We start from the raw sequence: 14461 nt of genomic DNA, 5'->3' as shown, positions 1-14461 counted from the left end.
GACCTCTGTAACGGAGGCACGTTCGAGCGGATCGAATGCAAAGCTGTGCTCGTGGTTGAGGCGATATGTTTGAAGTCGGTGCCCCACGTATGAATGTATTGTGGGCGTTGGACCGAGCCGCTGGCGGGGAGTCTCGTGTAGGCCGATTTGGCCGACCGCTGGCTGGATATGCCACCGCAGGCCGCAGCATACTCAGCATGGGTATTGATCGTGTGCCGGTTTTTGCAGGCTATGGTCACGTGACCCCGCTGTCCGAAGGCGGCAAAGTATTCTGCATCGCGTTCGCCCTGATCGGCATCCCGCTTACCTTGGTCATGCTGTCCGCCTTCGTCGAGAAGTTGATGGTGCTGTCCACAGCTGCCCTTCAGGTGGGAGTGCAGCAGCGGGCGGGCCCAGGGTAGCGCGGCACCGTTGTGCGAGCTGGACGCACGTCTTAGTCCGCGGTCGATGCGAAAGGAAGGAAGTGACAGAATGACCCGGTAAGGAAAGGCTAAATATCACTTAGGTGGATGGGAACACATCTGGAAGCTGACGCTTTCTCCTCAGACGTGCTCCCATGGGACAATTTCTACGGCTCACCATGAGCAACTAACCTGTCACAGACCCACTGCAACTAATGACGGCATTTATCACAGACTACGCCACTGTGCCTGCCTTTTGTGCTCATCTTAAGTCCAGATTGAATGGCCTTGCTGCCAGCTGTGACTTCAGTTCCTTGTCTCGGGAAATTTATAGCGCGCATTTTACCAAGTAAGAACAAACTCTCTCCCTCAGCGATCGCGAAAACAAGTCGGTAGAGCCAGACGACATCCATCATGCTTTTCTCAAGCACCTCTGTCCCGTTTCCTCAATGAATCTACTCTCGGCCGTTAACAATCTCTTTGTCAGCGACTCCTTTCCAGTAAAGAAAGCATTGTTACGCCTATGCCAAAGCCTAACAAAGACCATTCGCACCCAAATGCCTAAAGGGCTATTACCTCATTCCGCTCACTAGCTGTGCTAGCGAGCTCGCTGAGCGCATAATTAACGCAAGGCTCGGGCACTTCCTCGAAAGTAACAATGTGCTCGACGTCTACCAGTGATGATCCACACACGATACATCCTCAACCAACAACCTCACACGCATCGTCATCGAGATAGAAAACGGCATGTGCAGAAAAGACACTACAATTGCAGCATGTGTGGACAATACAGCAGCATTTCATCGCACACAATAACCAGCCCTTCTGCTCAAGATACACCAGCTAGCCAACTCACAAAATTCATCACCAGCTGCTCGGCAAACCGCGCCTTCCGCGCCGGATGCGGCACAGATACCTCAATCCTTGAAACCTGGTGCAGTGCCGAACAGGCGGACGGTGCGCAAAAGGCCCCCCCCCCCCCCCCTCCCTTTATCGTCCAATTTGAAACGGCCTTCACGGATCTCAAACTGGCGTTGCCAAACGCAACTCAAGCTCCTGGAACCAAGCCCTTCTGGCGACACGACACCCCAAAATTAACGTGCCTTCTATCTGAAAAGAAAAGCAACGTAATACACACAGGAGTTCAAACCATGTTTAACCAGTATCGATCGCTACAAGCACTCAGACAGCTCATTTTTACGGACGTGTCTAAATGCAACCACACAGTAGGTACGACACTCCACGGAGAAGGCCCTGGGCTTTACAATCGTCTCCTAGACAAAATATCAGTTTTCACGGCTGCGGTTGTGTCCGTTGTAACCACCGTCAAGCTTGCCTCGCGGCAAAAAAAAACCGCACTAAGATAACCATCTGCTGCTACTCCAAGGCGGTCCTCAATCAATCTGCAACACAGCTTATCGAACAAAAACATCGTAGAAGCCAGTGGAGAGCGTTGTCCCCCAACGCGCAACACATTTCATTCCTATGGATACCGGGCACGCAGACTTAGCCCGCAACGAAAATGCTGCTAAAAGCTGCTGCTGAAAGGCTGCTGCAGACTTAGCCTGGCCGAGAAGGCTCTGGATCTCGGGACGTTCTTCGACATAAAACTCTCTCTATCTCTCTCTGGAAGATTATAAAGCTATCCTACACCACCACTTGAAAACCTACCAACAAACGCACCGGACACAGCACCACCACAGACACTGCATGCACTTTATTAAGTCGACACTCGCCAAATGGTCATTTAGCCATCAGAATTGCCGCCACAAGGGGGTCTTGCTAACTAGACTCAGAACCGGCTTCACCAGGTTCAGAGCGCCAGCTCTGCGAGACAACGTTTGGACACGACCCAGCTGCGACACTTGCAGCGCCCCACATGATATAAAGCTAGAATGCAAAGGATTTGAAAGCCAACGGCACCGCCTACAAGCTTGCTGCCGGCGGGCGAGCGTACAGCGCACCCTGCCAATGCTCCTCGGTGTGGAGGGCTCAGGGCTGCTCGTTCTACTCCTCAGGTACTTAAATGACACTCAGATACCAGGGGAACTGTAGGTTACACCCACCGCATACACACGCATACACACCCACGCATACACACATACCTACACCTACACCTACACACACACACACACACACACACACACACACACACACACACACACACACACACACACACACACACACACACACACACACACACGCACACGCACACGCACACGCACACGCACACGCACACGCATACGCATACGTACACACACACGCACATGCATACCACACACACGCGCATGCGCACACGCACACACACGCACACACACGCGCACGCGCACGCACACGCAGATATAAATTCATGCAGCCAGGTGGTTTCTGATCGACGTAATTACCATCGTTTGGCACAGAGAGTCTGCTGGCAGGGGTGAGAAAAGTGTCTTTTCTGTCACCAACGAAATTTGGAACCGTCTAGATTGTCACCTGGAGCCGAATCTTTCAGAGATCGTTGCAATATAACTCTTAATGCAATGAATCACTAAACAAAGACACATTTAATGCAATGAGGCATAACCATGATACGTTTTTGTTTCGGAGCTCACTTGCACTCAAGTATCATTTGCTAGCCATCGCGTGCTGAATGATGGTTGAGACTTAATTAATTAAATAATCGGGTAACGGCGTACTTAACATGACCATCTTGGAGACCTGTGGTTTCCTTTTCAGACAGGGGAGGGAGTTGTGCCTCCTTACCATGAATGTAGTTTTCTATTTTTAGTTATCATTTTTAAGCACTATTCTTCATATGTCACATTTTAAGGGTATAGCCCCCGAACTAATTTTGAGAAACTACACCCCTGCTCTCAACTGTGAAAAGAATGTGCGTCAAATAACTGTGGAAAGACAATGCACAGTGTAGAAAATTGTTTTGAGTGCATTTTGGAGGCATACTTAGTCATTTGTTCTTGCCGCCCCCATCCCTCAACACTAGCGATTTGCAAAACTGCATCCCTGTAGCCCTATATTTACCGACAACATGGTTCTATAAGCACCTGACAACAATATCACCGTTGGTTTTGTGACGTCATCGTACGATTAGCTGAGCGTGCAGGCGACCTTCACTATCTTCGCGTAATCATTATCGGCGCAGACCTCACACTTCCCAACATGCTCCCAATCATTTAGAGCAAACCCTATACAACAATGGTATAAGCAGATGCAATCGATGCGTTTGTGGACACTTCCTCCACCTTCATTCAGTTTTATATGCAATATGGTGAACATAGAGTTTTATCTCACGCCTGTCCACCGATCAGTACGCTTAGCCGGAGGTGCAACGGGCAATGTGACAGGCCTACAACAGTGATGCTCAGTATCTTATGTCAAGGCTGCTGTTTCTCTCAGCAGCAGAAAGCCTCGGATGAATCTTTGACATGTGTCGCTTCAACGTTCTCCGTTACCTTTGGAGCTACAGCTTAGGTATCCACGAACAGCAATCTTCCTAGATCATCACCAGGGCTTTTAAAAGCTATTACATGAAAAAACTACGCTCGTCTAGCCAGTCAGCTTCTCACGACATGAACACAACTAACAGCGGGCCACAGCCTTGCACTGAATTCAACGCACCGCCGCGTGGCGAGCGCTCGAGCTCATCTGTCTCAAATGGCACGACGCTTTACAGAGCTGCGCAGCGAATTGGTCACGTTCGTCGTTGGATCCTGCGGTCAGCCACGATCCTTACGACTAGAAATAAGCGTGATAATTACTTGGTATTTTGTGCTGTTTAGTATGTGAAGTGAATCTTGGCTGAAAAATCTGTGAAAAAACACTGCTCTGAGGTGCACTGGGAAAACGCTGTGTCACCGCTGATCTGTGGCGTCAGCTCTTATATAGTAGAGTTTGTAGTATATTTCTGGCACCTGCCAAAAACTATCCCGATTTAAGCTGCTGTGTTTGCCGGCATCTTATGACTCAATTTGCTCATTCAGCGAAATGTCAACGTTTCGACACATGTTCTACACATGCTCACTCTGCAAATCTTAACAAGCACAGGTCAATACTAAGCTTAGAGTTTCGTTTGACTTGGATGTTAAGCTGTAGATCGTCCGCTCTATTAAAAATTGCTTGCATTTTCGCAATTTTGTCACCAATTGGTTCACATAAGTGTCATTTTTGTCACCGATCATATCCGGTTATTCAGAAGCTGTTTTCACCCCCGTCTGCTGGCGTCCGTCACCGATCATATCTGGTTAATCAGAAGCCGTTTTCACCCCCGTCTGTAGTGGCTGAACGGCCGTCTGGGTCACGCGCACCCGCCACTCACGGTGCGGCTGCTGCACCTGGCGCTGGTCGGCGCGCTCGTGGTCGGCCTCGCCTTCCTGGCGCCAGCGGCCGTCTTCTGGATGCTGGAGGAGGGCTGGACCTTCCTCGACTCCGTCTACTACTGCTTCATCTCGCTGACCACCGTCGGCCTGGGCGACTACATCCCCGGCGACCGGCCGGGACTGACCTACCGGGCTCTGTACAAGCTGGCCACCGCCGGTGAGACGCGGGCCTCTCCTGCCAGAGGTGCGACCGACCAGGCCCCTGCACTGTGTACATACTGTCTGTTACGGGTGAGATGGGTAGGCCTGCACGCCCCTGTACAAGCTGGCCACCACAGATGAGACGCGGGCCTCTCTTGCCAGAGGTGCGACCGACCAGGCCCCTGCGCTGCGTACATACTGTCGTTACGGGTGAGATGGGGAGGCCTGCAGGTCCCTGTATAAGCTGGCCACCACAGGTGAACTGTAGACTTATTGGTCACCGTTATAGGGTGGTAGTCATGGGTAAATGGGTAAACGTCATAAAAAGCACGAGTAGCAGCCCTCGCCGCGTGTTGGTCTTCACGGGTGAGCTGCATGTCTGCAGACTATTGTTCATGTTAGCCTCCACGAGTGGGCTACAGACTTACGGGCCGCGGTCGAGAAGTTCGCCAGGGGTGGGTTTGCAGACACATGTGACACGAGCCCCGCTAGCCACTACCGCGGGCTCAGGACCATATCAATATCCCAGAAAGACGGACGATCAAGCCTTGTTTGAAAGCCAATTCCTCCCACGCATCACCACAGGTCTCATACAAAACTCACAACAGGCGGGTTCCTGCAGATAGGGATAACGTGAGAAGCAGACCTATAAGCCTCTGCGCAAGCTGCCCATCTCCTGAACCATACAAATCAGCAGGCCGCGAAAGCTGGGCAGGCGTGGTCGTGGGCAGAGCTCGTCTTGACGTCAGCTTTCGAGGAACGTGGCTGCCCCACCGGCCGATCACCGGCGTTTTTGACGGGCTTCTATTTGCGTGACCGCCGACGTCGCTATTGCGCAGCGACAGGCCGGCAACAGGCATTGCATGTGTTTGGGGGTTATTGGGAGGATGTATTCTATTCGTACGCGGTGAGGTATTCAGCAGGAAGGGGGGGGGGGGGTTGAGGACAGTTCGCGTGCTTCATAAGCATTTTCATGCACGTCTTAGATACAGAGGTCGGCAAAGTTAACCCCAAATTTAAGATCCGCTTCAACTTCCGTTTAAAAACCCGTTGACTGGGCAGGTTGATTAAGTTACATTGAATTCAGTAAAATATTAAAGAAGTTGACGTAGGTAAAACCTAATCCGTTTATCTGCTAACATTTTAAATTGCTTTCTGGTACCTGTTGTATACTTCTCTTGAACCACTTTAAAAGGTGGGAATGTCTTAATTGCATCGTTAGGAGTCTAATCACCGTATTGCAATACATATGTTGAGTTATGTGCGTGCATGCATTTTGCAGTCGTTCTATTGCCCTGGAATTTTAACAAACTAGAGCTAAAGATTCGCTGCAATTTGGAACTTGATTTCCATCGTGGGTGGGTACCGAGTTAGATTCAAATCCAAGGTTTGAATGTGTTGGAATTTTTCCAAGGAAACCTGGAGACTAGCATGCAGCCGACTTGTCACTTCTAAACAGATGATTTCATTTGTTCCTGACCAGCTGTGCTCAGCGTGTCTGACAATGGTACATGCCACGTTTCTAACCCGGCCAAAATAATACCTAGAGCGAGGTATACTTGCAGGGGTTCACATGTGCATCATGTGACGCATTTGAAGGAGGCTTGAGTCTGAAGTATATTTCGATGCATTTGTTTCGATGCTTAAATGTCGGGTTTTAGGACTCGGCTGTGGCTTTTAGGATTCGAATTTTTATTTCAGACTTCGAATCCCCATTTTCAGGCTTTAAAGATTCGTCAGATTCGAATCTGTCTGAATTTATTTGACTCCTACGAGCCCGAACCCTCACCTCCTATTTTAACCTACTCATTCCATCACTTCCTGGACAACTTTCCGATTGGGACGACTGACTCTGGCGCCCTTTTGGCCTTCACTGAACCTCTGGGAATAATTCGTGTAGCGCTCGTATCCCATCTGGAGCTCCCATGCCGTCAGTGATGTGAGAAATTCAAAACTGAGATACGAATAGGCCCAGCCTGGTTTTAGTTCGATAAGTGAAGGAAAGATGATGTTGCCAAAAATACGTTTGGATATGTACCTATGGGTTAAAGGTGTCCCCATCAGACAAATGTCGCCAGTTCAGCGTATCCTGGGCGCCGTGCGGGCATCGGTGCAGCTCGCTAACGTTGCTGTTACGCTCGTCTCGTTCGGAATACGCGGATCGTTATATCTCCAAAGAGACTTTTCGGTAAAAAGTTATGATTGTGCCGTCCACTGCCAAAACAGATGCCAACGGAATATTCCTAACTGAAACAGGTAATACTGTTTACATCCATGAGTTCCGGATTCAGATGCCATAAGTTTGAGTAGCAATAATGAAGGAAAAGTAAGTGCATGCAATTAGGGAAGTGGCTGGCTCCTTATGGTACAGCTCGGAATGAGAATCTGTGGCCTGAAACTTCGTTGACAATACCGGAAGCTAAATATCGTATGCGCTGCTATTTTAGAGTACTTTATGAGGTCCGTGTTTTTTACTTACCATTTATACTTACATCACTTATGATGGAATGCTGCCATGGGGATGAAATTGGCTCAAGTAGTACACTCAGGACTTTGGCGAGTAGGTGACAGGAGGCGACCCCCACCATGAAGCCTCCACTGCAACCCGATACGCGTTAACATGAAGCGTGCTTACGTTCATCATCGTTTCCCTGTAACTCTTGTCCCTAAGGCCTTAGCTCTCGAATATCCCTCAACCCGAGAAATCCATCCACCACTTATGCAAAGTTAATGTTCCAAACTCATTTGAATGTTGATTTTCAAAGTAAATGGGAAATTTGGACGGAAGTTAATGATTCCGTTTATGTGTCTGACGTTAACGAAAGTGTAGGTCGTAGGTCTTGTTAATAAGCGGATTAACAGTTTAGCGGATTGATGCCAGCCCCTGATTTAACGTTGATCATTAAAAGATCAATTTATTTCTTCGAAAATATAGATTAGAAATGCGTGATGCTACTATGCCACGCAATAAATTTTGCGGTTTTTCACTGGCAAGTTTACGTTGTGCGTTCAGTACGAAATCCTGCACACGCATTTGTTGGTGTGCATGCAGATGTCTGATGAGGCACGTGTCTCTTGCCTTATTCAATGGAATCAAATTTAGCTCATGATAGACTGTGAAGACGGAACCCGCAAACTTAGGACCAGACTGAGATTGCAGTACCACGGGGTGGACATCAGCAGTCCGTTAGCGGCATGAATTGGATCAGAGGGCGGTATGGGCAGGGAAGTTTAATACCCAGCTTATCATCGCTTATTGTCGAAGCTTCGGAAAGGGTATTATCTACGGATGCAGTAGACAGCTGCTCATGACAGTTTCATTTGACGTGGTAAAACTCCCCGGAACTTGAGACGTTATTAGCGTGGCGACCGATGCTTGAAAACGGCACCGCGTCATCTGTGGGGACTGCAACGCTTGCAAGAGCTAACAGGCTTCCCCAGGGGCAACGCGCGGCATCACGCGACTGGCGGAGTGCATGTCTGCGTATTTGAAGGACCTCCAAACATTCATTAATATCAACCAATATCAATACCATCAGTAAATATTTATAATGGATAATGGAGAATCAATACCAATGCTGGGCAAAAGGGAAGGTGGCAGATGCGTTCCGACGTTATCTGTCATCAGATCTGCTGAAAGTGGGATGAAAAGGTGAATACAATCTTAGGGTGTCTGAAAAAATGAGTGGTGTCGCATATTCCAGAAGTACCAACTGCCACGGGATTGGGGACTGCGGCCTTAAATTGTTAATGTGTTTGTCCGTTCCAGTAACTTGGTTTGAACGCCTGCCTTCCGGTTCACCCACTCGTGACGGGGTGGGTCCGGGCCTCTTTAAAAAATCTTGAGTAGAATGGCGCCAGGAGGGATTTTTAATTTGTTCACCAAAAAGGTTTTCACTGTTAGTGGTCGTGCTAACGCGCCCCCATAACGTCACTGGCTTACCATGTTCGGGGGACAATGCTAACTGACGCACCTGGTAATTATTCGTCCCAGGCGGACATAGCCAGCCGGTATTCCAGCAAAGTGATATGTCGTTTTGTGCGTCAACCCCTCGTCAGTAAAGTCCCAGCTGCCAAATGCTTATAAACGGGCGAGCAACCCGCTGTACTGATAGCACCTGTTCGTGTCAGCTCCGAGATGCGTTCTGCCTCTGGCTGCATTTGGTTATGCTTCGGTCTGACATAATTGCAGGACTCATTTCTTGTCGCAGATTGTTCGTCCCACGCCAAATTTGGCATTTCAATGGTCCTAAAGGGCTGCAAACCATTCTGCAAGCTCGCCGCCTCCGGTCGAAATCAGCTTGCGCTCGGGGCCAGGTGTCCACGTCCCGGCACAGCCTCGGTTGGCCGGGTATGATGAGGACTCCCTGTAGCCGCGTCTGATGTGACGTCAACCCGGCGGGGCAACAAGCTGCCATATTTATCCGATCCCGGTGGGGATATTGCCCCAAACTTGTTCACATACTGCAGACAGATAGCTTTGCTGCAGACGCTGTTGCGTCTGTTGGGTCGTACCGCTGTGGGCGGCATGGTGTGACGCAGCGCTGCCAGCGCCCGAGACGGGCGCGAATGTCAGGCACGTCATGCATGCGAAATACCCTGCGGTGCGACGGACTGCACGCTGACCTTCAACCCTGGGGCTAACGCTGCGGTCAAAACGAAGACGAGCAAGAAATCATCCGCTGCATGAAAATCAAAAATCAGCGTTTCGACACTAACACGCGCTCGGGTGAGGGTCAAATTGACCCCTAAAGGTCTTTCCGCGATGGCTTCCGAAGAGCTCGGCGTAGCCGCGCCAAATTTTGCACAGCTGTAGATAGTTGAATAGCGGATCGTTTGGTAACATAAACTCAAATGCACCGTGTAAGGTCGCTGACCTACGGTAGATCAAAGTCAGGCCATGGATTCAGCAGTCAATTTCTAGGGAGCCTTTCATTCTGATGCGACAACGGAGTGTTAGACGAAGCCATACATCTTTGGAATGCTAACAGGTAACACAACACTTGATGAACAAACTCCACTCACCTAGGGTCAGGTGTAAAGGTCAGACCAATGTCAAAACCGGCGTGTTTTATTACTCTAGGGCTTGTATGGAGTAGGTTCTGGTGCTCATTTTAGATTTACTAATAACAGGAACCGCATAATACATCTTCCATAGACTTCTTGAATGTCACAGTAGGTCAATGATCTAAAATGACCCAGGTCAACATCTTGTTTTGGGGAACATACTGCCTAGCGTGATCTTTGTAGCTTATTCTAATGCATAACTCAAAGCAGTCCTGTATTGTTTTGGTCACCATGGCCTTCAAAAGGACGGGCAATGTCACTGACCTTCCATCACCATGGACCTTTTCTTAAGAACAGGTATCTAGGTTCTACGGGCACTTTGGATGTTAATTTGTAATTTGACCTTGTTTGGCCTTATCTGACCCGATGGTCATGGCTTAGGAACCTCAAACTTTGACCTAAGTGAGCTCACGTATAGGTCAACAAATTCTGTGAATGTGGTGTCTCTAGCCTTCTTAGTTCCTAAGATCTGAGGGGTTTCAAATTAACCCCCACCCGAGCGTAGGGTATTGAACCGGCCACGCGGGCGCGTGTTAACCCTAAAGTAGTGCATGTGAAAAATTGGCTCGAGCATGACCAATGGCAATTTGGCAGTCCACGTCTCAGGGACGCTGTGTGGAACGTTTCTGGAACGGTTTCTTGGGCGTTGCCGTTGCCTCCTGCACCTGTGTGGGAGGTGCTGGCGCATATCGACCCGCGGCGCTCCCACTGTCGCCAAGCTGCGGTGCGAGGCGGGGGCGACACGTCCGCGCTACAGCAGCTCAAGCCAATCTCACCGCCGGCCAAACAACTCTTGAGCCGGGTCGCACCCGCCACTCGATGTATCGGCCTTTATTTCAGGCTCGTTCCGAGAGAGGCCCCCGAGATTGCCTTACCAGGCCTTTCGAGTATTCATGCTGTTTGGTCGCGACGTGAAGCTGTTCCCGTAACTCATTTGGCAAAGCGTATGTCATCTGGATACTGTGTATCGATTACGTGGGCTTCTGTTCGTCTCAGGGGACGCGCGTGTCCGGCCGGTATCCACCGCTAAGCGGACGGGTGGATACGGGAGTCAGGCTGGCGCGGGGCGGCCACGTTGAAGCTCGACAATGCACATGATGTCGGCCAAATCTGCCAGCAAACGCAGCTGCTTATCTGTCTGGCATTCCTTAGGCGGTGGCTCAGTAGTCTTCAGATCGATACATGTTCAGTAGTAGCTGTGGTCAAAAAGCCATCCCTGAAGAACAATAGACCATTTTTATGTCATATCAAAATGTATGACTTATCTCTTTCCTGGGTCCATGTTTTTTTTTTTTAGAAGAAAAGACATGCAACGGAGGACAGTCCCTCACATACTACAGTGTTGGCGTCACTTAATCATTGCATTTGTTACGTCAGCCGGCTCTCTCCCGGGTCACCCGGTGCCCGGCGTGTTTAGGATGCCTCAACCGCCGTAGCCATGTGCGGGGTCACCCACCGCTCTAGAGCAGCCAGATACGTAAAAAGCGTCCGAAATTACCTCGCTCCCATCGAACCCCAGGTGTTTTTGGCACATGCGGGAACATATGGCTCGGACAAGTGTCGGGCTAGTATTGATCCCGAAGAATAAGTAGAAGCCTAATGTAATTCTACTTGTAAGGAGTTAGATGGTTCTTTTCTGATGTTAAGAACTACCAGTGTTTTGTGGGCTCTTCGGTTCTTGGCCAGAAATAGAAAATGTGACAGAATCGATTGAAACTTGCCCTCAATGCGTACTGCAGTCAAAATATGTTGCCGCTTGGAGAAAGATGTATTTCCCGATGGCATGCCAACTTCTCTTGCAGTGACGATGAGTAAAATAACGCAACGCAACACCAACGATGTGACTGAACACTAAGGTAACTCTAAACCAAGCTCCCTCATACCTTACTTGTGCAGTTAGCTTTATATAGCCCAAGTTGACCTTTGGTGCGGTATTCAGCGCCGGCGTTGTACAGTCGGCATGGCCACCCGCCATTAGCTGTGGCCGACCACGACTCCTGGGACACTAATATGACCTGTTTGCATCATCCGAGTCATAACGGTAGCTGAAATAGAATCCCTGTGATGGTACATCACGCATTAGACATCTCCACGCGTTGAATGACTGGCTTTAAGGTTTGTAAGTGTACAGGTTGCATCCGCTCTGCCGTCCAAAGATAAGCCCGTTATGTTAATTTTGGACCCTTTTGCGTTTTTGTCATCTGATTCGGATTTGTCATATGATTCGTGCTGGATTCGGCTATTTAAAACAACAGTTGAAATTTTCACAAACTTATAACCCTTTCTTTTTTAGTTTAAAGCCTATGAAACCCTTAACTTTTTGTTTAAATATCCGAGTTCAGCATGAAAAGACAAATCAGATGGCCAAAAATGAACATGTGGGGTTTTACCACTGTACGGCAGCGCCCATTTTTGCATGTTTAAAGCATTCACAAAGCGTCGCTGCTTACCGAATTGCGACGTGGTGAAACAGAATGTCTTCATTGTGAATAACGACCTCGTCGGAAATGGAACCGTGTGACTGCACTAGCAACCTCCCACTAATCATCTGTAGCTACTCTACCGGCGTCATCCCATCACCCTACTGGCGTCGTGTCCACACGCAGGCTGGCTACCGTTGGTCGGGTCGGGTCGGGTCGTGATGGCGAACCCCTCGGGGCGTACAGGGCCGAGTGTCACGACCACATCCGTCGCTTCGTGCGCGCGGCCTTTGACCGCCGGCGGGCCGGCCGGCTGTCGGCAGGGTACCTGCTGGTCGGCCTGGTGATGATGATGTGGCTGCTGACGGTGTTCGCCGAGATCCCGCAGCTGAACTTCGGCATCCTGTTCCTGCACCAGTCGGACGAGACCACCTCGGATCCGGAGAAGATGCGCCTCTCGGGCCCCGCCGCCGCGCCTCAGTACACACAGCAGGTACCTGTACCGCCCGCCCCCCCCCCCCCCGCCTCTCGGGCCTCGATACCGCGCCTCAGTACACGTACATGAAAAAGTACCTGTACCGCCCCCGCCTCTTGGGCCTCGATACCGCGCCTCAATACTCGTGCATGAATAAGTACCTGTACCGCCCGCCCCCCGCCTCTCGGGTCTCGATAGCGCGCCTCAATACACGTACATGAATAAGTACCTGTACCACCCGTCCCTCGCCTCTCGGGCTTCGATACCGCGCTTCAATACACGTACATGAAGAAGTACCTGTACCGCCCCCGTCTCTTGGACCTCCATACCGCGCCTCAATACACGTGCATGAATAAGTACCTGTACCACCCGCCCCCCGTCTCTCGGGTCTCGATACCGCGCCTCAATACACGTACATGAATAAGAACCTGTACCACCCGCCCCTCGCCTGTCGGGCCTCAATACCGCGCTTCAATACACGTACATGAAAAAGCACCTGTACCGCCCCGCTTCTCGGGCCCCGACGCTGCGCCTCAGTACACTTAACAGGTACCTGTGCTGTCCCCCGCCTCCCAGGCTCCCCCGCGCCTCAGTACACGCAGCAGGTACCTGTACTTGCCCCCCTCGCCCTCCCGGGCCCCGCCGCAGCACCTCATTACACGTAGCAGGTGTCTGTGCTGCCCCCCCGCCCCCCCCCCCCCCCCGCCTCCCGGACCCCGACGCTGCGCCTCAGTACACGTAGCAGGTATCTTTACTGCCTCACTCCCCGCCTCTCGGGCTCCGCCTCCGCGTATGTCAGTCATTGCTGTCTTGATTTCATAAGCTAGTCTGTGTGCGGACAGCGTGGCTCCTCCAGGCGACGTTACCGAGGGACTTACCCTGCTTTCCCTCTGCATGCAACACACGCGTATGTGAGGAGAACACGAGCTGATTTCTTCGCTCGCATCATTGTGTTATCACCGCCTATCTGTGTACCCCACGGTTTTCTCTCTGATTTCACTCATTTTCACATCTCACTGATTTTCAAGTCTCACATTTTGGAGGAGACATGCTTGATGAATGAGTTGCAGGCGTAACGCTGAAGTGTTAATGCAGTATTAATGCTCAAATTGTTTCCCAAGCTTGGGGATGCTGCATTTTGGTCCCCAAGCCCGGTGCAGCTCCCTGCCCTCCCTGGCATTGTAAACGCACTATGTGTCGTCCCTCTGCTTTATCACTTCCAAGCCGCGCTAAGCTGCCGTTGTCCACCCCCCCCCCCCCCCCTCTGGACTCTTCATTTCACAAGTATAGTCCCTGTGGTTAAAAGGCGTGTCAAAAGTAGAGTTTGATTGCAATCGTACCTATGACCAGCGCTCCGTCTCTCCCACGTCAGACGGACAGCCTGAGAGCGGACGGCCGGCCCGTCCAGCAGACGCCGAGTCCGCTGGAGGCGGCGCCACCGCACGGACCGCGCTAGCCGGGCGGCGGCGGCCGGCCTGCAGGGCGTCAGCGGTCGGCGGCGGCACCGGTGTCGGCAGATGCGCTGACAGCCCGCGGCGCCAGGCCCCGCCGACAGGCGCCAGGCGACGGCGTGGCGCGCCGGGT

At 50.9% G+C, this 14461-nt stretch overlaps 1 protein-coding gene across 1 annotated transcript in view; it reads left to right on the top strand.

Annotated features, from left to right (window-relative positions):
* Positions 1-14333, top strand: part of LOC119094590 (potassium channel subfamily K member 6) — a 30552-nt gene extending 16219 nt beyond the window's left edge. Inside the window, exons 3-6 of the mRNA XM_037217653.1 lie at positions 229-368; positions 4673-4931; positions 12726-12895; positions 14250-14333. Of these exons, the coding sequence (XP_037073548.1) occupies positions 229-368; positions 4673-4931; positions 12726-12895; positions 14250-14333 (653 nt within the window). The remainder of the gene's footprint in view (positions 1-228; positions 369-4672; positions 4932-12725; positions 12896-14249) is intronic.
* The last annotated feature ends 128 nt before the right edge of the window (positions 14334-14461 follow it).

Source organism: Pollicipes pollicipes, unplaced genomic scaffold (genome assembly GCF_011947565.3).
Source record: "Pollicipes pollicipes isolate AB1234 unplaced genomic scaffold, Ppol_2.1 Scaffold_4002;HRSCAF=4701_pilon_pilon_pilon, whole genome shotgun sequence".
Lineage (NCBI taxonomy): Eukaryota > Metazoa > Arthropoda > Thecostraca > Pollicipedomorpha > Pollicipedidae > Pollicipes > Pollicipes pollicipes.
The sequence above is the reverse complement of the archived record's forward strand: the minus strand, read 5'-3'. Positions and strand labels throughout refer to the sequence as shown.